Source organism: Anguilla rostrata, chromosome 8, assembly GCF_018555375.3.
Source record: "Anguilla rostrata isolate EN2019 chromosome 8, ASM1855537v3, whole genome shotgun sequence".
Lineage (NCBI taxonomy): Eukaryota > Metazoa > Chordata > Actinopteri > Anguilliformes > Anguillidae > Anguilla > Anguilla rostrata.
Window position 1 is genome coordinate 6,136,544 of NC_057940.1, and position 27,578 is coordinate 6,164,121.

At 42.7% G+C, this 27,578-nt stretch overlaps 2 protein-coding genes across 2 annotated transcripts in view; both read right to left on the reverse strand.

The window, feature by feature from the left end:
* Positions 1 to 842: 842 nt before the first annotated feature.
* On the reverse strand, positions 843 to 3,072 carry ccr12a (chemokine (C-C motif) receptor 12a). Its single transcript, XM_064346099.1, has 2 exons — positions 2,916 to 3,072; positions 843 to 2,562 (listed from the first exon to the last, which is right to left on the reverse strand). The coding sequence occupies exon 2, from the start codon at positions 2,551 to 2,553 to the stop codon at positions 1,471 to 1,473; it is 1,083 nt and encodes a 360-aa protein (XP_064202169.1). The 5' UTR covers positions 2,554 to 2,562; positions 2,916 to 3,072; the 3' UTR covers positions 843 to 1,470.
* A 3,596-nt stretch (positions 3,073 to 6,668) lies between these two features.
* Positions 6,669 to 27,578, reverse strand: part of si:ch211-106n13.3 (vWFA and Collagen domain-containing protein) — a 43,019-nt gene continuing 22,109 nt past the window's right edge. Inside the window, exons 17-30 of the mRNA XM_064345548.1 lie at positions 26,063 to 26,116; positions 23,451 to 23,495; positions 21,681 to 21,734; positions 20,072 to 20,125; positions 19,056 to 19,109; positions 18,066 to 18,137; positions 17,627 to 17,662; positions 16,636 to 16,680; positions 13,736 to 13,768; positions 13,131 to 13,277; positions 12,977 to 13,031; positions 10,148 to 10,339; positions 8,727 to 8,804; positions 6,669 to 7,746 (exon numbers count right to left, since the gene is read on the reverse strand). Coding sequence (XP_064201618.1) covers positions 7,556 to 7,746; positions 8,727 to 8,804; positions 10,148 to 10,339; positions 12,977 to 13,031; positions 13,131 to 13,277; positions 13,736 to 13,768; positions 16,636 to 16,680; positions 17,627 to 17,662; positions 18,066 to 18,137; positions 19,056 to 19,109; positions 20,072 to 20,125; positions 21,681 to 21,734; positions 23,451 to 23,495; positions 26,063 to 26,116 — 1,110 coding nt within the window. The 3' untranslated portion in view covers positions 6,669 to 7,555. The remainder of the gene's footprint in view (positions 7,747 to 8,726; positions 8,805 to 10,147; positions 10,340 to 12,976; positions 13,032 to 13,130; positions 13,278 to 13,735; positions 13,769 to 16,635; positions 16,681 to 17,626; positions 17,663 to 18,065; positions 18,138 to 19,055; positions 19,110 to 20,071; positions 20,126 to 21,680; positions 21,735 to 23,450; positions 23,496 to 26,062; positions 26,117 to 27,578) is intronic.

Consider the following 27,578-nt stretch of genomic DNA (forward strand, 5'->3'; position numbering starts at 1 on the left):
AGCGCAACCTGAGGCCTCTTCTGATTGGGCAGCCCATTAGAGAGTGTAAGCTGAGGCCTCTCCTGATTGGGCCAGCTCAAAAGGGAGAGTGAAAACAGAGACCTCTCCTGATTGGGCCAGCCTATAAGAAAGTGTAACCTCAGTTCTGTTTTGCAATGCGTATTTACACAAGAAAATGTGTTCCAAAAAAGATGGGCAAAAGCAAAAGAGGGGCCAAAATGCCCTCTAACTCAAGTCAAGCGCATGGAGTGAACTTTAAGAATCATTTTTGAAATGACTGTTTGCCAGTATTTGCTGTGTTTGGGCTACCTTGTTTGGTTCTGCTCATTGAACACAAATCAAATTGAGGGTCCATTTCTAAAATAGCGAGCTGGGATGTAATCAGCTGAATGTGTTCTGTGTTATTTGACCGTTTTTCCTTCGAGATGTACCATCATGATCATTTCTCAATGTAGAGTCTTTCCTGTGTGCGTTGTCCTTGGTCTGTCAATAAGTAAATGTCCTGAAATAATCAGATACAATTGCTGTCCTAACAAAGTCTTTATTTTGCCAACAAAAAAAAAGCTTTTAGCATTTTTGCATACTTATTTTTTTGGTAGTTGTTCTGAGAAATGAGCATTTCCTCTTCGTCCCACATCCGTTTTTTGAGAAGTGAGGAAATTTTATTTATAACTTACCACATAAGATTGAAAGAATCACACCATGTGAAACCATAACGTGGAGAAAAGCACCAGCCCTCATTCAATATGCATCAAAAAGTGGAAAGCAGAGGATTGTGCTGTGACAATTTCATGCATCAAACATTCATTAACCACACCGGAACGCTCAAAAATACATCAAGATTGATTTCATATACTTTTTTTAATACAATTTTTGCAAAGATGAAAACACGCTCATTTATTTACACTTGTTTGAAAATGCAGTGATTAAATGCTGCTTGCCTTCTATTTTTTGCAGAGGCATTTTAGCAAAATACAAAAATGTAATGCAGAAGTTAAAAAATATATATTTTGTTTTATGGAGAAAAGCCCTATCTAAGCTGCAGTATTTACAGTATTCTCCGCAATGTTCTTTTCAATACAGCAAGCGGCACAGTCAGGAACAATAGTTATGAAACTGATGGCAGAGTGCAAATTTATCTGTCTTTGCCATCCAGACACCCCCCCATCCAGACACCCCCTCCCCCCCTCCCCCCACCACCACAACTTTCCTCCAACAAAAAAGGTTCATAGCTACACGGCTCGACATTCTTAAAAAAAAAGTCAATCATAATACGTGATGTTCTGCTGAAAACTGCTTCAAAGCAAATCTCAAAAATAATGCAATGCAATGTGCACAGCAGTTCCAGGGAGAACTTCGCAAAAGGCTGTGGATGTGGCTTTACAGAAAACCTTCTCGCGATGGCAGAATTTGACACGAACACCCGCGCTAAAACTTCAGCTTTCCTTATTATTTTTTTAGAAATCTCGACTAGTACTCGTAGAGGGTCTGCGGGCTCCTGTGCGAGGTGGTCCTGCTGCTCTGGCTCGTCAGTATGTGGCTTTTCAGACAGGGCATGCGCTTGGACAGCAGCCTCCTGAAGTGGCTCTGGAACTTCTTGCCCACGAAGGTGTAGAAGACGGGGTTCACGCAGCAGTACAGGAAGGCCAGGTTGCGCGTGACGTACTGCGCGTAGTCCAGCTCGTCCTCGCACGGCCCCGCGTCGTCGCCGCGGAAGGACGCGCGCAGGGCCCGCAGGAGGATGACCACGTTGTAGGGCGTCCAGCAGAGGAGGAAGGTCACCACGATGACGAATATCAGCTTGACGGCCCGGCACTTCTCCGTCATGCGCGTGTGCACGACCCTCAGGGTGATGCGCACGTAGCAGTACAGGACGATGCCCAGCGGCAGCAGGAAGAACAGCACGAACTGCTGGTAGTAGCCCACCAGCTGCCACTTCACCAGGACCGCCTGGCTGTGGCCGGTCTCCTCGCACAGAATCCCGTACCGGCTGTCCTGGCGCGTGCCGTACAGGACGAACTCCTTGACGGTGGCCAGGATGCTGACGCCCCAAACGGTCACCGTGGAGATCAGGGCGTAGACCATGCGCCGCCGCTTGGCGGCGGTGATGGCGTGGACCACGGCCAGGTAGCGATCGAAGGTCATGAGCGTGAGGAAGAGGATGGAGCTGTAGAACCCGATGAAGTAGACGCCGCCCACCAGCTTGCACATGGCCTCGCCGAAGATCCACTCTGAGGAGTGGTAGCTCGCCCAGAACGGGAGGCTCAGCGAGAACACCAGGTCGGAGACGACCAGGTTCAGGAGGAAGACGTTGGTGACCGTGTTGAGCTTCTCGTACTTGTAGATGGTGCACAGCACCAGTCCGTTTCCCAGGAGGCTGAGCAGGAAGATGGCGTAGTAGAACGTGGGCATGAAGTGCGACGCGAATCGGTTGACTTCGGTCTTGTCGCACAACGTCACCGCCCGATCCACCACGTAATTGCCTTTGAACTCGTCGTCATAGCCGCTGGCATTGAAAAATGCAAAGAAGTCATCGTATGCTGCCTCAGTCATCTTTTCCACCTGCAAAAAAAAAAAATTTTGAAACCCTAAGTCTTCTTCAACTCTAATCCATTAATGAAACCTTAGGACTTCCTCAACCCCAATGCTGGAAAAAAAAACCCTAGGTCTTCCTTATCCAGAATCTAGTGATGAAACCCTAGGTCTTCCTCAACCCTAATACATTAATGAAATGGTCTCCAAAAAAAGCAAAAACACAATTTAACCTGTAAGTCCTGCTCTGCTGAGTCATATTTAAACTTAAAATATAGCATCCTTTCATTACTACTGCTAAATGTGCACCAAAGTAGGTCAGTTTAAATGAGTCATCAAAGAGTACACGCTGACAGTTCAACCAGACGAGAGTCAAAACCCACCAAAACTGACGTTCAAAAACGGTTTGGCTCCCCAAGCCTCAGCTGTGTTGTGGTGCCGTGCCCAAACGTGGCGTGCAGTGCTCCTCTTGGTGAGGAGAGAAGACAGACAGGCAGCAAGTTCGTGGAGTTCCTCAGGTCTGCACTCAGAGGAGAGGGGGGCGGGGGGGATTGGGGGTGGGGGGGGAGTGGGCTGTGGAGTCTGCTGCGTCTGCACTAAGAAGGCGTGTGATTCGCAGAAGGAGCAACAGAAGGCGTGGTGATTCGCAGAAGGAGCTTGGCAAGTCGCCGTCGGCTGGCGCTGGCATTTCGATCCACTGTGGCTTTATCTCCATGGTGACATTGTTGCCGTTTATTTTTTGTTTGTTTTTGCTTTATTTTTGGAATGCACATCAACATCATATCAACCACAGCGCCCAGATGCTTAGGTATTTAATATTAATTCAACTGCAGTGAGCAGTTCTGAGTAAAATTTTGTTCCCCAGAAAAACAGTGAACATCTTTTGACGTGTTTACCATTTAGTATGATGCTATGCTAATAGTTTGTTAGCATATTACCGGTTTTATAGCTTTTAAAAAGTGACACTGAGTTTGAAGACTGCATCCTGAGTTGTTGAACACCATCTACAAATATGCATATGTTAACATCCCACTTTGCTTCCTCTTTAATCAGAATAATCTCACACTCATCTCCATTTCCCCCAAGATACAACCGCGGTGACCATGATTTGTTAAATGCCACAACTCCCACATCTGATAAACCTCTGAAGAACTTTCCACATTGGTCACATCACCCAGATAAACTTCACTGCAAAAACAAGGTCCACGCCCAAGTTTGGTCCCGTCTCTCTCTCTACCTTCCTTTCCGTTGCTAACTTATCATATCCTTTCCTTCTGAGATATGTGCCTACACACGGAAACAGATGTCTCATTTGTTGCACTTATATTTTTTAGGTTTTCAATGGAATGATTTTAGGTTCTTTCGAATTTACTTTTTTTTTTTTTTTTTCAGTTTATCAAACAAACAAAAAACATTTTAAAAAATCTCACTTCACTGTTGCTGAGGTAAATTAAGAGGCCTCTCTTTTTAGTGGTGTCAGCACATTTTAACATCAGCATTCTAGCAAAGCAGACGTTCTGTATGGAAAAAAAAACATGTCTGATTAACATCTCTGTTATACCTTTCATGAAATATTAAGTATTTTTCTATCAACCCATTCGTAAATTGACAGTCAAATTTTAATTGTTAATTTTCTTTAGTTTGAGAGCCCACAGGCTTTACTAGCTGACTGCCACAGTGCTTGCAGCTGCTAACTCAAGTAAAACATCACCAGGCAGGTTGCTCCCCAGAAGCCATTTCTAACAGCAGCAGTGCATGAGTCATCCACATGACTTTTATCCTGTGCAAGGATCTCTAGTACACCAGATCAGAAAGAGCAAGGAACCCGATTTACGTTCAATTAATTACGTTTGCTGTGGTCTGTATCACAACATTGGTTTGCGACTGTGGAAGCGTTACAGACATTTAGCAAGCTTACACAACCTTTTACATAGCATTTTACATTGAATCCAGCTAAACAGCTGGATATGTACTGAAGCAATGCAAGTTAAGCACCTTGCTCAAGGGTACAACGGCAGTGTCCTAGCGGGGAATCGAACCTCTGACCTTTAGGTTACAGGACCAACTCCTTAGCCATTATACTACACTGCCGCCTACACTGAAGTAAAGCCAGTAAGGTCAACATGTAATTTAAAATATATATATGCTGGAGGAAGCATGTTTTAGTACATTTATACTTCTACATGTTCATTAAAGTAGGTGGGTCTAGTACGTATTCTGATCAACTGGCAAGCATTTACCAGAACAGACCTTGTGAAAAACAGGTGGCGGTTCTGTAGAATGTAGACAGGAACTGATTTGCACAAATACAACGTCCATTTCCTGTTTCCTCTTGGAGAGGTGCTTGTTTCCAAGAAGCATAAAGAAGTTGAGTGTGTCTTGACGAAAAGTATGATTTCACAAATTTAACATGCATGGCTGATGTTTGGCAACATTTTCTGATGAGTGCCTCTGAGCTTTTGGAAGACACTGCACTCACATAACATATGTTAATGGTTTATTTTTTGTGTTATAGTGAAATTGCATGTAATAGAAACACAAAACTACATGAATATCAAGAGATCTTCAGAAAATAATAAAATTCTGGAGAAATGCAGGTGATGAATATACTTTATTAAATATTCGATTCAACTAAGTGCTTCTCTCACCACCGTCCATTGTTCTGGTAGGTGTGTTGTGCCTTTCAATACTTTCCTCAGTTTCTGAGATTCGCTTAATTTGAGACCACATCAGGTATGCGCACACCTCCAATCGACAGCCAAACAAAACGTTCATCAGCACCGTTTCCATGGAGTCCCAACAAAAATCATCTGCTAAAAGAAAGCTTGTCATGCAAAAAAAAAAAAAAAAAAAGTTCTCGAGTTGGCTTCACACCTCTGAAAACAAGCACACAAGCAGTTCCCACAGCTGGTTTCAGACAGGACAAGAAGGCCTAAAACAAAGAATCAACAGCCTGGCGGGTTAGAAACTCCTGTCATGCTCGAAACTCCCATCAGGCTCCCTGTCTTCGAAACGGAATTACGAGTAGAGAAGTTCAATGATCCTTAAAAGAGTCGCCTCATTTGGGGGGGGCACCTTATAAAATGACAAACACCGCTCTCTGAACTACGATAACGGGATGCGTGTTGCAGTTCAGCCAGCTTGCGGCAGGCAAAAGAAAAGGCGAAAGCAAATGAACGTGAAAGAGGACAGTGGGGGGGGGGGGGAGTTGGTGGGGGGGCGGAGGCGGGAGGGCATATAAAGAAAGGGCAATTCAGAAACAGCAGAATGAAAATTAGCATTAGCGATGATGTGCAGAGGAGGACACTGGAAATCAACACGAGCCTGCACCATGAAAGCCATTCAGACGAGCTCGGCGGAAAGCGATGCTCTTCAAAATGTCAGCTCAGTCGAGTCCAGACGGAGGATGTTACATTTTCCCTTTTTTCAATTTGCATGGAGGATTAACGCCGTTGTGGGGAAGGGGGGGGGGGAGGGGGGCAGGGGGGAAGGCAAACTAAATGTATTTTTGCAATTCTTTTTATTTTCCCAATTTTTCTATTTAGCACAAAAAGCTAGAAAAAAAAAACGTTAAAATGGAGCCCTTTCAGCTTCTAATCGACGTGATAAACGTGTCTGCGTCGACACATCGTCTGATTGGTCACAGTACAGGCAGATCTGGTACGAAGGCCTCGGTGTGGACAGTCAGTTTAAATTAAAACCCACGGGTCGCGGGGCCCGAATGCGAGAGCGCGACTATAATTCGGCTTTCTGATGCAGTGCGGCCCCAAAGCACAGCCCCGACCGCTCTCTCTGCTTTTTACAGGAGCGCTGCAAGCGTTTAAATCCCTGTTGGTTTGTTTGTGGGCGTGCTCTAAAACAACACCGCTCTGGGGACAAGCCCAGATATCTGCAACGGCTCCCCCCCCCCCCCCTCCCCCCCCCCCCCCCCCCGTGACGGTCCGACTGTCGTAGAATTTGTGCAACAGACAATTACAGTAAGTGCGGCAGCACGTGTAATCAAAGTTGACGAGCCACCCACGGATTGTTATTTGCGTGCGCTACGCCGTCAAAGAGGATGCTAACAGGAGGAAGAGAAACCTCTCTCTACAACCGAATCTCAGACTCGCACTAAAGCGGCCAATGAAATAATCCGGATAGGCTACAGGCTCGTAGAATGCCACCAATTTAAAAAAAAAAAAAAAAAAAAAAGGTCTTAAGAACATGCCAGCCGTGCAGCCCGAGCCTGTTCTTCACATTGACGATTTTATTTTCTGCATGGCTCAATGTTGTGAAATGTATTCATTTATTTATTTACAAATTAGAGTTCAGGTTATAAACCCCTTGAAACCTCCAGTTTCTGCAGGAGTCATGCTCAGTCACACCCACAGGCCGCGCAGATAACAGTGTACCAAGCACGCAGCGTTTCAGGCAACTGCAGCAGTCCATTTTGAAAGAGTTGTTCCCCAATAATCTGAGATAAAGATGTACAAATACATGCGGAGGCTTATCAGTCCCAGCGAGCTGCATCTGACATTTACAAAATTGCGAAATACCTGACCCACGTTTTGATGTAGATCTGACACCATGTAGGGAAAGAAGTAAAAACATACATACTCACTTGGTTTGACAGCAGAATATGAATGAGAACAAAAAAAATATATCTTAATTGTAAACCACCTGGAATATTAAATTAAAAAATAATTCCTCTGACTCACTGCAATGACCAATGCCTTGCGTCTAGCATGGAGGTAGCATAACTAAGGCAGTGCACATTGTTTTGTCTGTGTACATAAATACTGATCACTTTTTAAACTACTGTGGTACAAAATCATAATGAAAGATGGCAAAATAAAAGAATAAAAGGAGTCCTGTGATTTTTTTCAGCTCGCGACCTCTTCTAGAACGATTTTAGTTCGAAGCTGACGGCACCACCACAGATGGACCACTTGCACACAGTTCACGTTCTGCGATTGGTTGATTTGATGGTCCGGTGGAAGCCACGCCCCTCCTCTCCCCCACTGTACTACATTTCCCAGCAGCACTAGGAGTTCGGCCCTTTGCTGAAGCGGAGGTCCCTGAAGCCGTAGGCCTGGTAGCACAGGGAGACGTCGCACGCGCCCGCCGGTCCTGGCGGCCCCCGTTTCCCCGGGATACCGGGCATTCCCGACTGGCCAGGGATACCCGGGGACCCCCGACGTCCCTCTCCGTCGACTCCGGGGGGCCCAGGGAGCCCTACACCAATCGCACAGACAGAACACAGCGGAGTTTCAGTTTTGGCCCCTTTCCCATCTCTTATCATAAGAGCACCCCACCCCAGAATCGAGAATCCATCCATCCATCCATCCATCCATCCATCCATCCATCCATCCATCCATTATCTATACTCATTTAACCTGAGCAGGGTCACGGGGGTTGCTGGGGCCTATCCCAGCATGCATTGGGACGAGAGGCAGGAAAACACCCTGGACAGGCATCCACACACCATTCACTCGTCACTCACTCACACACTCATACCCGTGGGCAATTTAGAGATAACTGAGAATTCAAAACCTTGTTGTACCGTAAGACTGTGATTTGAATCAGGACAACTGCAGGCTGAGTACCGTGCTCATTAGCTAAAGTTACATACGGTGAGCAGGTGTCCTACCCAGAACAGCACCTGCAGAACCTTTTAGGCCAACATGATAGTATTCTCTACACCATTGTCTCAGACACTGATTACACAAAATCTTACCCCAAACACTTGCCAAATATGAATGCACCAAAAACCAAAGGCACTGCAGTCCTCAAAGATTTGAGTGAGATTTCCGACTTAAATATTTTATACAAAGCCATTTATATGAAGGCAACTATAAGCATTCTGAATTATTTGCAGGTCTCCAAAACGTCTCTACACTTCTCCGGGATATAAAAAGCTGACATTTGTCTTTAAATTTGAATCACAATTAAATTAAAGTAATTTTTATCTTCACCACCACATGAGTTTAATGAGTTCAGTAAATGCCTAAATTATTATTCTAATTTATGCTTGTAAAGGAAAAACCACTTGCAATTTATTTCAAGCTAAAATTAAGAGCAAATGCTGATTGGATCCAAGCCTTATTGCCCATGCTGTAATATACATGTCTACTTATCTGCAAATCATCAGTTGGATTGAAATTAAACAGGTATCAGATTCCTTTTGAGCATTCAAGATGAAAGACGTAACTTACCTGCAGGACCGGGGGGGCCTGGCATCCCAGTGTCCCCTTCACCCTTTGACCCTTTTAATCCCATTGGTCCGATCTCACCTGCCAATCAGAGAACACGTTACATTTTAGAACCGATTGACAAACTTATTCTTCCCTGCCTTGTTTCTTTGTGGTGTGTGTGTGTCTGTGTGTGTGTGTGCGTGCGTGCGTGTGTGTGCTTGTGTGTGTGTGTGTGTGTGTGTGTTTGTGTATGTCTGTGTGTGTGAGTGTGTGTGTGGGTGTGTGTGTCTATGTCTCTGTGTGTGTTTGTGTATGTCTGTGTGTGTGAGTGTGTGTGCTTATGTGTGTGTTTGTGTATGTCTGTGTGTGTGAGTGTGTGTGTGGGTGTGTGTGTCTATGTCTGTGTGTGTGTTTGTGTATGTCTGTGTGTGTGAGTGTGTGTGCGCGTGTGTGTGTTTGTGTATGTCTGTGTGTGTGAGTGTGTGTGTGTGTGCGCGTGTGTGTGTGTGTGTGTGTTTGTGTATGTCTGTGTGTGTGAGTGTGTGTGTGGGTGTGTGTGTCTGTGTGTGTGAGTGTGTGTGCGCGCGCGTGTGTGTGTGTGTGTGTCTGTGTGTGTGAGTGTGTGTGCGCGCGTGTGTGTGTGTTTGTGTATGTCTGTGTGTGTGAGTGTGTGTGCGTGTGTGTGTGTGTGTTTGTGTATGTCTGTGTGTGTGTGTGTGTGTGTTTGTGTATGTCTGTGTGTGTGAGTGTGTGTGTGTGTGTGTGTGTGTGTGTGTGCGAGAGGCAGTGTCTGATTAATTATCCTCCTGAGATGTGGCCAAAAATAAAGTCTCAGTATTTTAATTTTTTGACATGATACAAGTGTCTTTGGTGACAAAAACAAGTTGCGCTAAAAATATTTTCATTTTTGACACATTATATTTTTATTGAATGTCCCCTGCAGTGAATTTTCCAGCACAGAATATACAGTACTAGAGATTAAGACCAGATGTCCATGTCCCCTACAGAATTAATTTCTGGGGGAGGGGGCTTAATGGTGTAAGAGAACTGCCCCACCTGGATATTTAGCTAAAGGGTGTAAGAGAACTGCCCCACCTGGGTATTTAGCTAAAGGGTGTAAGAGAACTGCCCCACCTGGGTATTTAGCTAAAGGGTGTAAGAGAACTGCCCCACCTGGGTATTTAGCTAAAGGGTGTAAGAGAACTGCCCCACCTGGGTATTTAGCTAAAGGGTGTAAGAGAACTGCCCCACCTGGGTATTTACCCAGCAATTGCCTGCTAAGAACTCTAATTCCCGAAAAAAAAACAGTGCCACATTATGATTCACTAAACTATGATTTATTGCCAGATAAATAAATATGTTTATGCGCGAGTGAAAGGGAATTTCCAGGGGTGGGCAGGCCAGGGTTTGGGGTGGGGGGGGGGGGTGGTAACTCGGTTTACCTTTGATGCCCTGGAGCCCTTCCCTGCCGGGGGGGCCTGGATAACCCCGTGAGCCCGTTGTGCCGGGGTAGCCCGCAGGGCCGGGGGGGCCCCTCGGCCCCGGGGTCCCCGGTTCCCCCGGGGTTCCCTGTTTCGGCTCGCACTGCCGGCAGCCGGTCGGCGTGATCGCCTGTAAGAGCTCCGGCAGCTGATCTGAGGCGGGCGGGGGGGGGGGAGAGAAAATGTTTCACTGCACTGTGCTGTACCGTAAAAATTCAGTCCAACCACAAATAAGAAATGTTTAACATCAAAACTGCATGTCACCCTTTTTACTTTGTTAAGCTACCTTGGGCTCTGAGAAGGTGCTACATAACTTAAATGTATTATTATTATTATTATTATTATTATTATTATTATTATTATTATTATTATTATTATGAATAATAATAATCATCATCTCTGGAAAGTTCACAGAAAAATGTCTGGTGTTAAATTACATTACATTACATTACAGGCATTTGGCAGACGTACAACAAAGTGTATAACCATAGCCAGGAACAAGTATGACGAAACCCCTAGAGAGAAGTACCGGTTCAAGTGCAGGGAACAACCGCATAGTTCAACTTGGACCCTCAAGGTTAAACTGATTAACACTAACACAACGAGAACGGCAACAACGCAGTCTATGGAAAAAATCAACTCTTATAGAGTCCCTAGAGTTAATTTAACGCTGGACATTTTGCTGTGTACCTTCCAGAGTTGGATAACATGCAGTTTTGGTGTTAAACGCCTCCTTGTTGCGATTGCTCTGAATTGTGTTCTGAACTACATCCTACTGAAAATGTATGATCTGTTTGCCTAAAAATAAGACATGTTGGACTTGGACACTTGGAGCAAATGATTTCAATTAACAGCGGTCTATTCACAGTATATAACAATGGCATTTTCTTTCTATCCACACACCTACAGATACTATTAATGCACATCAGAACATCTCTTCATACATCTCCAATGATGCATTGTTTAGAACAGTAATGCAATCACCAAGGTCTTTTTTATTTAAAAAAAAAAAGAAAAAAAGACTGATGAATCATTGAGTGTGTGTCTGGTCTAGATGATCCGTTTTTCATCCTCTTTTGCCCCAGATACAGCGATTATTACACAAGCCGACAGTTAAGGAGGCTTCATCGGGTCTCTCTCTAAAAATGCAGAAATGAAAACCGGGTCTGGCGCTCGAGTCATTCCAGATGTTTCCAGGGAGCGACTTAACCGACGCGAAATTTGTGCCAACGCCACTCTGTCAAAGGGTGACCTTTACCTCAGCCAAAACTGAGGAACCGTGCGCAGAAATAGCTAAATCTGGAATCCGGTCTTAATGAGCTGCCCAAGGCCCACACCATTACATTACAGGCATTTAGCAGACGCTCTTATCCAGAGCGACTTACACAACTTTTTTACATAGCATTTTGCATTGTATCTATTTATACAGCTGGATATATACTGAAGCAATTTCGGTTAAGTATCTTGCTCAAGGGTACAACGGCAGTGTCCTACCCGGGAATCGAACCTATGACCTTTCGGTTACAAGCCCAGTTCCTTACCCACTGTGCTACACTCCGTCCACGGAGTGCTCTGTGTACGCTTGTTTCTGTTTTAGCCAGCCCAAAATGTTTAACTGAAAACAGGAATTTAACTGTTGCTGAGATTTCAGTTTTCAAATGATTTCAACTGTAAAATAGTTTCGGGTTCATTTCCATTTATTATTATAGTATCGGGGCCCACGTGACAAGGCCGGCAGAATTTAGAAGCAGCCGTGGGTCTGTCGATCTAACAAACTCCTTGCTTAAGGCACATTACATTACATTACAGGCATTTAGCAGACGCGCTTATCCAGAGCTTTTTACACAGCATTTACACTGCATCCATTTATACAACTGGATATATACTGAAGCAATGCAGGTTAAGCACCTTGCTCAAGGGTACAGCGGCAGTGTCCTAGCAGGCAGGGCCGGCCCTAGGATTTTGGTGGCCCTAAGCAAACCTGTTCGGGGGGGAGAGTAGGGGGGGGAATCGAACCTGCAAGACCAACCCCTTACCCATTATACTACACTGCCGATCAACCACAGCACACTTCGCAGCACACTTCACCTGAGGACTTTTTCAATGGATTTTTAAATCTTTGAATAAAACTGCCTCAGCCGCGCATATATACAGCCCATGACCAGCCTTAAGCCTTACCAGCAAGGCTAATCGTACATGGATGATTAAAACCAGAGATCAATAAACATTTCGTTGTGCTTGTGGGACTGCTACAACTGCTGTGCCACAATTCACTTCAGTCTACACGACAGAGAATAAACCCAAACAGCTGGGCCCCTTTCTAGGTTACACGTCACATAAATAACTAAAAATACAACAAATTATAGTTAGCGGATAACGATGAACATATTGTGGACATCGCTGTGATTTTAAAATTACATCAAGCTATCTATCAGTCAGTCTTATCTAGAGTGACTTTTAAAGTTGCTAACAAAGAAGTAAGGGTACAGTCATTCGTTATTAGTGTCCAAGTACCAATATACTCAATAACATGGGAGCACTTTCTGTGAACAGTACTTTGTGAGAGTTGTATAAGACTTTCATAACCATTGCACCTTCAGAAGCACTACACATTAATAAATGCCTATTAAAATAACCACCGTGTTAAATCACTACTGATGCAACAGGACATACCAAGAGAAAAACCTCATGCCTATTTGCGGTTACGTGTATATGAGCTCACAACATAGCACATATGAGGGAGTTATATAGCTTATATGAGCTATGTGAGTTATACAAAAGGGCACTTACTCCGCAGTACAGTAGAACAAAGCTTAATTAAGTGTTCATCAGTGGGGGGTTTTCCCTGAAAAAGACAAAGTTGAAATGAATGGGCTGAAGGTATTGGCTGGTAGGAACAAAAAACTGTCAGGCAAAAAAAAAAAAAAAGAAATGGAATATTTACTGGTTTCCCCGGATACCCTGGAACTCCCGGTTGCCCTGGTAACCCATCTCGGCCAGGAGAGCCAGGTGGTCCGGCAGCTCCGAGTGGTCCCGCGTCTCCTTTTTTCCCATCAGCCCCTCTGTTTCCAGGTTCCCCCGCCACACCTTTCTGCGAGCGGGCAAAAACCACCGAGAAAGCAATCAGCGGCACATTACACGCCACTACTCTGGGAAGGGAAAGAGCTGGACAGTTCAGCAAGAAAAGGCTGGCGCTTGCAGATTTCCTACAAATGTTTCATCTAAATGCAGTTCGGGTTTTTGAAACTCAATACATCGGACAATTGAAGTCAGTGTTACATTTATATTTTTTTTAGTTTGTTTTGTACTCCGTATATTTAATGTATGGAATAAGTATATCAACAACGGAAAAACTAATCATATGGTGTAAAAAAACAGATCATGAAACTTTGTCAAAGTGCATTGCAGATTACAGTGAATATTAGAGTCACATGTAATTTGCATATACTCTTAGATATTCACGGTCCTGATCTTACAGGTTATTAATTTTCCAGCATGGGATTAGTCAGGTAAAACCAAAAATGGGAAATTCCTTCCAAATCAACAAACCTCTCCTTTGCTTCCCCTAAGTCCAGGTTCACCCTGTCAAAGAAAAAAAATCACATTAAAATTTAATATTATTATACCATATCGTACTGTGATTTTACAGAAAGGACTCTGGTGATTTGATTGATGGCTTCGCATTAATGTAGTGATCAAAAAAGCATGCAAGCCTGTCACAGTCAAACATCTCACTTTGTTCATGGTGCAGAATATGTGCAACGCCGTCTTGTTCTATCAGTTATGCATAGAATGTGTAATAAGAATGAGATTTCACGCTGATGACAACCCCGTGATCTTTCCTTGTTATCACAAGTCACAGTGGCGGTTTGTTACAAGGGCTAAAAGTCACGTCATGTTCGCAAAATGCCAAGCTGAATTTTGAATTATCTTTATAGCAAATGTGTGTTGTCTTTCTGTTACATTCTCAGTGTCCATGACACAGAGAAAGAGAGAAAGACAGAGAGAGAGAAAAAGAGAGAGAGAGAGACTCTTCAAAGAAAGAATAGGGTTTATGCTTGAAAGTTTGCTTTCACGCCAAAGCCACAGAACTTCAGATGCCATTGTTTCGACGACAGGGTTTCCCCCAGAAAAGTTGTTAGGCCCGGTGGCAAGTATCTTTTGACGGGGGCTGGCGGCCCGGCGTGGGCCGGCGGCAAGTGCCTTTTTTGACGGTGGGCCTGGCGCGGGCCAGCGACAGACTGATGGCCCAGCATTCCAACCGTAACGTTTTTTACATTACATTACATTACATTACAGGCATTTGGCAGACGCTCTTATCCAGAGCGACGTACAACAAAGTGTATAACCATAACCAGGAACAAGTATGACGAAAACCCTAGAGAGAAGTACCGGTCCAAGTACAGGGAACAACCGCATAGTTCAACTTGGACCCTGATGGTTAAACTGATTAACACTAACAACGAGAACGGTAACAACGCAATCTATGGAAAAATAAAAATAAATAAAAATACAATTAGTCGTTAAGACAGGCGCATCAACTAAGTCACCTATGAAACAGCTGCCTAGTTACAACCCTAAGTTTAGTCATTTTCCCCAAAGATGGTATTTCTAGATATAGCCTAATTTTGCCGCTGTGTTTCAACACATTACTACGTTTGCTGGTCAGGCACTCTTCAACCGTAAGAAGAAATTTTAGGATTTTCCGTTTTTTTTTTTTTTGTGTCGAAAGTGCTGCGACGGAAACAACGATAGATTTACTCAGGAGCCACATCTGTCCAAAATGTAAACAAGTCTGGCAGTTTTCATGGTCGGGAAAAAAATTATGACAACGTTGTCCTGCACATCAATGTCATCAAGCTAACGTTATTAATAAACAATTCTGTAGTCACAAAGAGCACTCTGGACTTGCTGGTCAGCTGAGAAACATCAAACCCAAATACCCATTTAGCTTTTAAGAAGTTCAGGTTTAGATCAATCAGTGCCTGCTAGGCAGCTTCTAAATGTTATTTTATGATCTATGAAACACTTTGGGCTACAATGCATTTATAAACTGTGCTTAAAAAAAGAAGTTAACTTTGGCTTGCTAGTAAACATTCATTCTGTAGTCACAAAGAGCACTCTGGACTTGCTGGTCAGCTGAGAAACATCAAACCCAAATACCCATTTAGCTTTTAAGAAGTTCAGGTTTAGATCAATCAGTGCCTGCTAGGCAGCTCCTAAATGTAAAAGCTAGACTAAAGATCAGCACAAATCAATAGGGTTTCCATTTTCTCTGTGTAAAAACATTGCAGATTAGATTACTGTTATGATAGGATTTGACTCTGACTTTAATAAGCCTCTGAACCTCCATGAATCACATGATATAATCAAAATTGTCAGCTGCTGATTCATCATAACAAAGGGCATTTGGTTTTGTGGCTTCAACCTTTAATGTATTTGTTGACCGTCATTCGCATGTGCAGTTTCATTTGATGAATTCCCAAGATCAGTGCCGATTTTTATTTCCTTTCCATCTGTGATGCAACCAGTAAATCATTTTGATGCATCAGAAGCAGCTTGTAAGCTTGAAATAGAGGTGGCAAAAACCTTAGCTAACTTTAAACCAATTATTGGACTCAACCTGTTCTCCATTTATTTTGCTTGATTAAATGCAAATCGCTCCAGCTTTGAGAATTGAAAATAAAGGCCATCAAACAAACTTCGGAAACACGGTTATTTTTTAAGTACAGAATCTGTGCAGATCTGATTAGAAGAGATCTTGAAAGTATCAACATTCCTTGTAGAGTAGGCTATATTTATCCACAAGTGTAACCACGAATATAAGTACAATTTTGTGGACAAGATAACATGCTGCACAGTTTTTTGAGATGTAAAAAAATGTAATACAGAAGATAGAACAAATGCTCACTGGTATAGATTATCCAGTTTATTTTGATTAATGGTTGTTAACCAAGTAAAGTAAATAGGCTAAGAGTTATGACTGAAATAAAGGTATAGTTGACTTTCTGGAGTTTTTGTGTCCTATCCCTTTAAAGGTAAGGTTTCGCTTCCTCTGTTAGACAGCTACTTGACCACAGACATGGATATTTATATGCCTCATTGTTTCTGAAAAACACATCTGTTTCCTTTTTTGGTTGCAGGTTCTGGACATGTGCAACACACACACACACACACACACACAGGCACGCACACACCACACACAGACATGAGCACCTACACACACACAAATACACACACACACACACACACACACACACACACACATACACACACATGCACAGGAGCTCACACACACACACAGACACAGGCATGCACGCACCACATGCTGGCAGGAGCACACACACATACTCACACACACACACGTACATGCGCACGAGCACACACGCACGAGTGGTGTGTTACTTTGCACTGCTCTGTGGAGAGGTCAAAGGTCGAGGCATACTCACAGGAGTTCCAGGGCGCCCAGGTGTTCCATCACTGCCTCTGTCACCCTAAACCAATCAGATCATCAGAATCCACCAAAGGTAAAAATTTAGCATTCACAGCTATGCAGTCTCTCACATCAACCTTCAGAAGTGACATCATCTCTATTCCATTTTACAAGCAGGTATGTCATCACTGTAACAACAGTAAAGGTCTCTACCAGGAATCAAAAAGTGTCATTTCCTCTCAGAAATAGTTACATTTCTTTGAAAATGTTCTCACCTAAAAAAAATATTTTTTGTTCTTCAGAAATTCGTTACAACTGAAGTTCATTCGTGTAAATCGTTAGGTCACTACTGGGCAGATGGATCGGAAGGTAGAAGCGATTGTGAGTTAGCGATCTGCCATCGTTGGGAAACGTAAGGCATCGCCTTACACACACACACACACACACACACACACACACACACGCACACACACATGCCCAAACACACACACACACACACACACACAGAGACACAGACACACAGATATAAACGTATATAAGCGTACATAAGAGCCTTTTCAGCCTGATCTGCAATATTCAACTGTAACTGCAAACTAATCCTGTTGCTCTAACATCCTTCCATTCACAAGAATGAGGACTACACAGCAAAATGTTCACTGTTAAATCAACTCTTACAGAGTGCATGTGGTCCCAGCTGTTTCTCACATTTACTCTGTTAGAGTTGAGTTGACACCGGACATTTTACTGTGTAGCACATGTGAAAGCTGTGTAGCACGTATGTCCAATTTTTTTATCCTCTCTGCAGTCCTCCAGCTAAGGAGGACTGTGCAGCTGGTGCAGGCAGAATATGGGCACGTGATTGGTCGGATGAGTAGCCAATGAGGTTGGGCATATCACCACGAGATTTCCAGCCAATGTCGGCACCGACAAGCATTAGTGCCTTAATTGGGTGCGCCACTCGGGAGCTCCAGTGTATGAGTATTGGACATTCGATCAAACGGAAATACCTGATTTCCTTCAGGACCGGGTGGCCCTGATTCGCCCTGAAACACAGAACAAAGGGACGTCTCAGGGAAGGCCATTTAGAACAGCCAGCTCATTTCAAGTTAAACAACACTACCGATGTAATTTTGAATGGAGTTTAAATTGCTCAGCGGTGACAAACCCAGAAAAAGCATTATTACTGTAGTGTTCTTATCTTTTCATTTCACATTCCGCTCTTGTAACATCGCCTTCATGCAAAAACATCAGTGAACGCAATTCAATTTATACATTTACACCAGTAGAAGCCATTAGACAAATGGGTAACATCAGCTCAACTAAAAAAAAAAAAATTAAATAAACAAATGAGCATAGAAAAGACAGCTTGTCAATAAAATCAATCATGGAATCCGTGGCATTTAAAACGGCTGCTGTGATTGGGCAGGACGCCGTGGACATTCCTACTTTGTGTCCTTTAAATCCCGGCATTCCCATGGCTCCCGGGATTCCCCGAGGGCCCTGGGGTCCCTCGTTCCCCTGCGGAAAAGGAGGAATATGTAAACTTCCGAAAAAAGCCAAAAAAAAAAGCTGCTGCTATGCTTGAGCTTCTCGCACACTCTGATCACGGAAAAAAAAGGTCATTCGTTCACCTTTCGGTTTTATTTGGGTTTCTTTTTTTTTGTTTTATTTTAATTGTGCAGTAAAGTTTAAGAGCGACATAAAAATCAGAGAGAGGTGCTCTGCAATGGCGGGGTCGCAAAGAGGGGCTGTCATATCCACGCCTGAAACCTCATTACAGGTGCTAAATCCTTTGCCCACCATTGTCGTACGGATGAATCGTCTGGGTTGAATTATCTCCATCTGCGCAAATTGATCCACGGGTATATAATCATCTATAAAACAGTAATTGGTCTACTTCCTTCCAGCCTCAGCTGTCTACCAATTAGAAATTCACGTGGTTACAGTATCACCTCAGCATCGTCCTCTGCTGAATTTTAAAATGTTTCAGATATTTTGCACCAAAAAAAAATAAAAAAATTAATCTTGACAAATTAAGTTCAATTGTTGACTTTGAACAAGTAATTCATGGCGCTGCGACTGAAGTATGCTCCTGCTTTCAATCTCAGCTCCGCAATTGCTGTTACACTGCTGTCTCGTTCCCCATTTGATGTTGGTAAACATGTAAACTGTCTCGTTGGGTAACTTTGTGTTTCATTTCAGGGCCCCCTCGAAAAAGAGATTTCCACCTCAACAATGTGGTTTTCCTGGTTAAATAATGGTTAAATGAATAAATAAATAAATGAACAAACTACCCCGTGAGAGCAAAATGTGTGTTTTGCGCTGAAAAGAAAGAAACTGGTGGAGTTATGTGGTGATGTGGTGCGAGAGCGCCCACTACAGGACGAAGGGGAAGGTGCATTGGTTTACTCTTTCCCCCCCCCTTTTATTCCTCACCGCTAGTCCAGGCTGCCCAGGGCTGCCCGCTGGCCCTTTCTCTCCAGAGTTGCCCTACACACACACACAGATATAATAGCATTGTGAGGACGGAGTATACAGTACCACAGACATTATCGGGATAAAAGACATACACACACACACACACACACACACATACACACAGATATGCAATGCATTGTGAGGACTAAATATAGAATACCACAGGCATTATTGGTACAAAAGACATACACACACACACATATACAGAGATATGCATTGCATTGTGAGGACTGAATATAGAATACCACACGTATTATTGGTACAAAAGACATACACACAAACACACACACACACATAAAGATACACATAGCATTGTGAGGACTGAATATAGAATACCACAGGTATTATTGGTACAAAAGACATACACACAGACACACAGACACACACATACACACAGATATGCATAGCATTGTGAGGACTGAATATAGAATACCACAGGCATTATTGGTACAAACACACACACACACACACACACACACACACAGCATTCCAAGGATTCTGACTCTAACAATGGCACACTGACAGACACAGTGTTCTGAGGACCTAATATTCATACCACTAAAACCACATGCTCGGCGATCACACACACACACACACACACACACACAGCTTTGCTTGCAACTGGACTGTTCCAGGTTCTATTTTCAGGTGGGACAGACACTGCCATACAACAGGCCCAACTGTAGAAACCGATAATAATTCAAATGGAAGGCATTTAAGGTATTTTTGATGGTAGCATTTGCCGAGTACCTAGATGATAATTTTCTGTTATTATCTTATGTGGTCAACGCAGACTGATCGATTGATCGTCTGCCCTCAAATTGCTTCTGCCATTAAAATACTGCTCTTTCAAAATGGTTTCCAATAAGTACAAGGAAAAGTGGTAGACTATCTCCGGTTTTCACAAATCCGGGTCCCCTTTTGCTGATGTATAGTTTGGCGAGGACCGAAGAATGGGGCGATGTAGAGGTTACCTTTGGGCCCTGAGGTCCATCTATCCCAGCTGGACCCATAGGACCCTGAATTCCCTGGGCAAGAAAAAAACAACGACCAGTTACACACTGATATTCCAGCCACAGTACCAACACCTACAAAGAGAATACACAGCAAAACCGGCTTTAAAACTGTGTTGAAAACATGAATACCAACGTCAGTATAATTGCAATGCAGAAACATGTTGTTACTCTGGGGGCAAAGGAAAGATTTGCCAAGCAGCGAGTTGTTCAGAGCGAGAGTTCATCTGAGTCCAACAGAGTTTAAGTCCAAGAGCAATCACATACCCCTCCAGTAAAACGCACTCTGTCAGTGTTGATTCATCACCGAATGCTTTGCTGTGTAGGCAACAATTACAGCATTCAAAAATGCAAATGGGTGCTTGTTTCGTCCCCAGATTTGGAATCATCAATTTGACTCGCTGCTTCGCCACCCACTCGAGTCAATTCTCTGAAACCCGGACTGACAGAAGGCTCACACGTGCTGAATCGTACCGTTACTGAATCAAACGTGCTGAATCATTCTGTGACTGAATCATTTGACTCATTCCAATTGCTTATTTTATTTGTCCTCGTTTGACCCAGAAATCGATCGAAGTCCGTCACCTTTATGGACATTCCAGTCTGTTAAATGCTCCTTGCGTGAATGCGTGACAAAAAAATAAAAATAAAAAATATCTAGAATGTGTAGCATTTTTTTAATTTTTAATTTTATGGCAATTATTAATTTTATCAAATAGGTGTTTAATTAAATACCTCAAAACATCTGAAGTGGATTTTATCCCAAGAATGCAATTTGTTCCAGATTCCAGTGGGTGGCAGTAAAACGATATATTAACAAGCCTTATAATTCAACACAATGAAAACCACAGTACCAGGCCTGGCTTTGATTGAAAGAGTCTGGTCATGATAAAGTAATCATGTTTTACAATCATGTTTTGCTTCTTTTTTTTAATCCCATTTTTCCTCTCTTCAGAATATTGTCTGAATATTCATATGTTCATTTCATCACTGACATCCACTGTCAATACAAAAAATCACAGACAAGCAGTTGTGTTTGTGTGTGTGTGTGTGTGTGTGCAGAGGGGAGGGGGGGGGCAGCTCAACTAACTAAACCTCCCCCCCCCCCCCTTCCTGGGTAATGCTATGGCTAGCTGTGCCTCAGTCTATGAGGTTGCTAGCTTCAGTCAGTGTACGGTCAGAATTCTACATTGACAACAGAGCACATGTCTACACTTGAACCCCTGCTTTTTCACGACACACCTCTACACATGCTCCATTCATGATGACTGTTGCTCTTCTAACCTTTAGAAGAGTAGATTGATTGGAAGGTTTTTTTCTTCAAAAACTCCACTGCCACTTTCACTTACCAGTAGTGATTGTGACATCAGCATCAGAATGTTCAGTTAAGAGCATTCTAATCAGATATTTATGATCTAACACCTTAAAGGGTTAAAAAAAAAGCATAACTGTAAGTACAGCACATAGTATAACAATGAATATGAAGTGGGGGGGGGGGGGGCATGGGGGAGGGGGGAGGTGGGGGTCAGTGCTGTCAGTGTTCAGGTCCAGAAAATTTGGGGGCACCCACCTGTGGTCCTTTCAGTCCTGTGGACCCCGTCATTCCAGGCAGGCCTCTATCTCCCTGTTAAACGGTTATGGAAAAAAAAGAAAAACCCCAGTAAATATTCACCCTCAGCACAGACACAAATCAAAGGCTCGGCCCCAAAACAGGCCGTTAATGGTAACTATAAACCATGACTGTAATGATTCATTCTGTGCTTACAGTTGCCGAAGAACAGTGTTTTCCATTAAATGCACAACACACAGTCAATTGCTTCCAAGCATTATATCTGTCACAGCATTTTTATTTATTCCATTTATTTATTTTTTTGTAAAGAGCTCTGATTCAATACATGAATTTTTTTTATTGCATTTGGGCATATTTTTAATCATTACCATACTGTCTAAAAACGCTGTGCACAAAGGCATTATGGTTTCAGGTCATTTGGTTCATTATCGTAATGGATTGACCAGGTCCATCAATCTAAACCTGAGAGGTACACAAGAATCAGCTTTATTGTAAATGCTGTTGTTATTGTGTGTGTGTGCCTGGTGTTTTACAATGACGAGAACAAAGGCACATTCATATTGGACGAGTTGCCATGGCTACATGAGCTCAATTTAAGAATTTCGAGAAGACAATTAAAAAGTACCAAGGGCTTGTGTCTAAAATGTAAAGCCATAGAAAGTTTGGTTGGACAAAGAGTGCATACACTGCATACTGTACAAGCCATTTGTTTTCTATTTCAGGAAGGTTTAGCTAACCCTGTCCCATTAATAAATTGTTCTGCAGAGTTTGGAGATGCGCACATTAATTAGTGATCTCATTGGTCCAGACTCTCTTCTCCCTCAAACAGCACTTAAAAAAAGATAAGTGTCTGAAATAGGCAGCACAAATCTCGACGAGGGTGAAACTCGTTGCCGATCATGTGGACTTTGTTAAACGTTATAAACCAGCAATAAATATTTACTACTTTTCAACACAGCACTCTACATTCTGCAGTCTTGACTTTTTACTGTGTTTGACCAAACGCACGTGCCTTCACTTTAGTGTCCGGACGTAAGTGTGTGAAATAAGAGCTCATTAATCAGAGAGATACCGTAGATACTGGAGCGTACGTTCCACACGCAGACAGTTTGCTGAGCGTGTTCCCGCAGATATTCGCGCGTGCTCAGTATTCGGTTCAGCAATTCTTTAAATGTCTCCGTCGTTGCCGAAGCCATGAATGTTCAGATTTACCGCGCGATTATGAATATTCACGAGGAGACGCGGCCAAAAAATCTGAACGCCCATAGCTCTCCTGGACAGCGTTATGGAAGGGCACTGGAGGCACCCTCTTCTCTCCAACTGACATTTCTTAAAATTTCACACGGAAGCAAGGAGCATGGATGGAATGTAGTTACACCGTTAAAACTATCACATATGGGTAACATCATCTACACAGTAAAAATGACCAGTGTTAATACAACTCTAACAGAGTACATGTGGTCCGGAGAGTAGCACAATGGGTAAGGAACTGGGTTTGTAACCGAAAGGTCGCAGGTTCGATTCCCGGGTAGGACACTGCCGTTGTACCCTTGAGCAAGGTACTTAACCGAAATTGCTTCAGTATATATCCAGCTGTATAAATGGATACAATGTAAAAGTTGTATAAGTCACTCTGGATAAGAGCGTCTGCTAAATGCCTGTAATGTAATGTAATGTAATGGTCCCACTCTGGTCCAGAAAGAGACCACGTTTACTCTGTCAGGGTTGAGTTAACACTGGACCACGTTTTCCGTTTCCAGGTTACCGTACCTGAGGTCCCACTGGTCCCAGCTGCCCAGGTAAGCCGCGAATTCCCTGGAGATGATTGGACAGAAAACAGCCCCCCTGTCAGAGCTAGGCCACAGCTTCACAAAATGGTGACATGTAATCCCTGTGCCCTGAACACAGATCGGTTGCTCTAATGTGATTTCTCTTTAAAGCCAGCAGATCAAATCATCTTTTCTGAGACCGAAAGAGACAGGAGAGAGTTAGAGAACAAGGAATAGTCGTATAATATATATATATATATATACAGTACTGTGCAAAAGTGTTAGGCACATGGAAAAAAAAATGCTGTACAGCTAAGATGCTTCCAAAAATAATGAAATGAAAGGTTATAAATATCGAAAAAATAATATAAAGAGCAGTAAATAGTTAAAAACAAAATAAAATCACTGTTTGGTGTGACCACCCTTCGCCTTTAAAACTACATCAATGCTCTTAGGTAGACTGTCCGGCAGTTTGTATATATATATACATATCGAGACTCATCTGTAGTTCCACTTTCCTGGCTTCAGTAAACCGGCCAGAAGATTCAGTTTCTGTGCCCACCACTTCCCCCAGAAGTCAGATATGCAGGATTTGCCTCATTTGAGTCTTGCCGGAACTTTCTCTCATTTTCTGGGTAATTGCTGGGCGGATTGGGGGGGGGGTGGGGGCAAACATAAACTGTGCCTGCCACTCATTAGGTAACGGAAGCGCCTCAGCCCAAACTCAGAGTCTTCTGCGGGGCTTTCTACGCTGTTAGGATTGTCTCAAACCACTGGAACAGGAAGCACTGTAAGGAAAATTAAGCACTGTAAACAAAACATTACTGATCTAGACCCCGCCCTCCGCATCGACGACCCAACTGTCAAACCAAAACCTTACAGTTACTATAGGAACCCCGATGGATGTTTGAAAGATTTTTTTCTCTCCCCCTTTTCATCAATAACTAAACGCTACCACAATCTCTGAGCAGAGTAGAATAGCAGATTATTTTTAGTCCATCAAAACTTTTAGTATTTTTTTTGGCTGGGTTTGAAACAGACAAAATAAAATAACATAAAAATAATATAATCACCTCAAGGTCTGGTTTTCAGGTGGAATTCAGTCTCTCTCTCTCACACGCTCTCTCTTTCTGTCACTTCCAGTTAAACTTTCTCTGTTTTTCTCCCCTCACCAACACACTGTATTTCTCTCTCTCTCTATCTACACACACACACACACACACACACGCACGAACGCACATACACTCACACTATTTATGTTCACCTCAGCATGGTGTCCTGCATTAACTATTCATCTGATCATAAAAAAAACCCACATTGACCCTTTTTTTGACTAGTCCCTGGATGTTTTCCTTTTCTGATGTAAAGAAAATAATATCAAGGTGGCTACTGGCCTTTGAAACAAGTTCATGACAGGGTTTTGTTGCCAGTTCCCGGCTTAAATGAGCGAGCATTCAGACAACCGTGGAACACTTCACACGAAGAGCAAGGAAAACATCGCTAGCTATCCCTAGCGGAGAATAAGAAGAAGAAGAAGAAGAAGAAGAAGAAAAAAAACCAACTCTGACAAACAGCTCTGCCTCAGAAAAAATCACAGCACACCTTCTAACACAGCACAGATATATAAAAAAAACACTGAGCAAATTGGTCTATAGCATTCCCTGAATGTGGTGCTGTGTGTGGAGGCACGGATCTCAGGAAAAAGACAGGGAGGAGGTTTCAGGTAAGTCATGCTAGTCCATCCAGGGTCATGCGGAGTATTTTTAGAACTCACAAGATGACACAGGAGGCAAAGGTAAACAATGCGCTGAAAAGCCGCGTTATTCGTAAATGTTGTCGGGGGGCCATTTTGTCCCCCCTGAAGGTACGTTCTGGGCTCAGCAAACATGGCTGCGGAGAGGGCCCAACATCTGAACCACACAAGCAGGATGTCTGTTTTGGGTTACGAGTCGTTAACTTCCTTTAAGTGGTTCTTTAAATTATTCCTAAACAAATATACGCACAGTTTCCACAGTGTATTTGTTAAGCTAAGAAAAACAAAACAGAAACGAACCTCTTATTTTTAGTTGATAACAAATAAATATTTCATAAAGAGACTCGTAGCTTCCTTTTGATCAAACGGTAGAGAAATCAGAGCGTAGGTTCTGTCACAACCTGACTGAATTAACAGAATCAAAGCAAAAAACTGTTTTCTCCAGGGACACATACTGCAGCACTAATGAAGCTGCCTTCGCTCATCCATGAGACTAAGATTCATCTACAAGACTTTAAATTCAAACTATTTTGCAGTCCCACCTCACCACACGGAAGGCTTCCCAATAAAAGGTACATTTAAAAAAAAAATAGATTTAAATTCGATATTTTTGTGCTCGGATTTGTAGTATTCACACATGAATTTCGATGTGAAATTGTTAACGGATTCCCTTTACCTGGTGTCCAGAGAACCTGTTGAAAGGTTCTGTTGGCTTTGAAATAAAATAAATAAATTTAAATTTAAATTTGGGATCTCCTAAACTGAATAGATTGCGAATGAACAAAAAGTAACGCAGCCTTGGAAAACGGAGAGGCCTCTGTTTTATCATCAATATATTGCCACAGAAAATGCTGACTTACTGGAACACCAGGCTGTCCATCAATCCCAGGAAGCCCAGTGTCTCCTTTATCGCCCTGAAAGAGAGCACACAGCACACACTGAGATTAGTTCTGTCACTTCAAACCCCTAATAAATAAAATAAAATCAATGAAATTCACAAACCATAGTGTATCAACAGTTTATTAGTCAAAGAGTATTTTAGCTTGCTGACTTTCGGTCGAGGTACATAAATATTATCATCTTTTACACCCAATGAACTAAGCTCACAAAAATATAATGTAACACTTGATGTACACAGCTTTGTGAAACATGCAATATATGCATTAGAAGAAGAGGTTTAATTTTTTGTTTCTGCAGCTGACAAAAAAAAAAGTGAACTTCCTCAGACTGGCAAGTTACCCCACACAACCACTAGGGGCAGCAGAGAAGAAGACTGCTGATTTCATAGCGGTGTCATATTTGTAGAATTTTTCCAAAATAAAAACATTATTTAAGATGGGAGGGCATAATAAATGGAGGTATTATTCCTACAATGTATTTGTATGATCCCACATGAGTTCCAACTGTGAAAAAAAGGCCTTTATTATCATGGTAATATCAAGTCAAATCAGGACGCATATCATTTTGATAGAAAACCACTGTTCAAATGGACACATTTATTTCCATTTCAATTCAATTAAATTCAACTTTACTTTGTATCGCACTATATAATAGACTAGAGAACTGCCACAAAGACACTTTACAGAGTAGCAAGGCAAGAGACAGAGCAAAAAAGAGCAAACAGAACAAACACCAGACCTGAACCCCCATATAGCAAGTCCATTATTTATTCTTATTTTTTTACTGCCAGTTGGGAGAAAACCTGAAATTGTGGCGAGAAGAAACTCCCCAATGGGAAGAAATCTCGAGAGGAACCCGGCTATAGAGGGGGAGCCCATCCTCCACTGGCCAGCCTGGTGGCATTTCACAATACACTTTTCAGCTAGAGTGCCTCCCTTCAACTTCTTTGCAACATCTTTAATGCAGCACATAAGTTAACGTTGTTAGAACATGTATTGGTTCATACTGCAATGGTAAAATACATTTTAAAAAATCCCTTTTGTACGTGCAACATTAAGATACTTCCGCCGAGTTTTGCCGTTAAAAACTTGTTGGTTCAAGCTTAAGCATGTTCAAACAATGCTGTGTTTAAGCAAGGAGAACCACACGTTGACGGCCTCTGCCACAAATCTGCTATCTTCTGAAGTGGTTTGCCTTCCTGAATGTATAAAAAGCATACAAGCAAAGAGGCCTGTAATTTAAATAAGAAAACGTCTGCATGAACGCATAAAAACGTCATTAGTCTTTAATCGCGGGGGGGTGGGGGGGGGAGTGACAAGTTTTTGGTCTTTGTGGATGCCTGACATCAGACAAAAGAAGTATAGATCAGACCTGTAATGGATCACACACATTTTTCATACTCACTGTAGTTATTTTTACTTTATGGTTCAATCATTACATATTTTTTTAATGCTTTTAAACCAACGGCACGAGCAC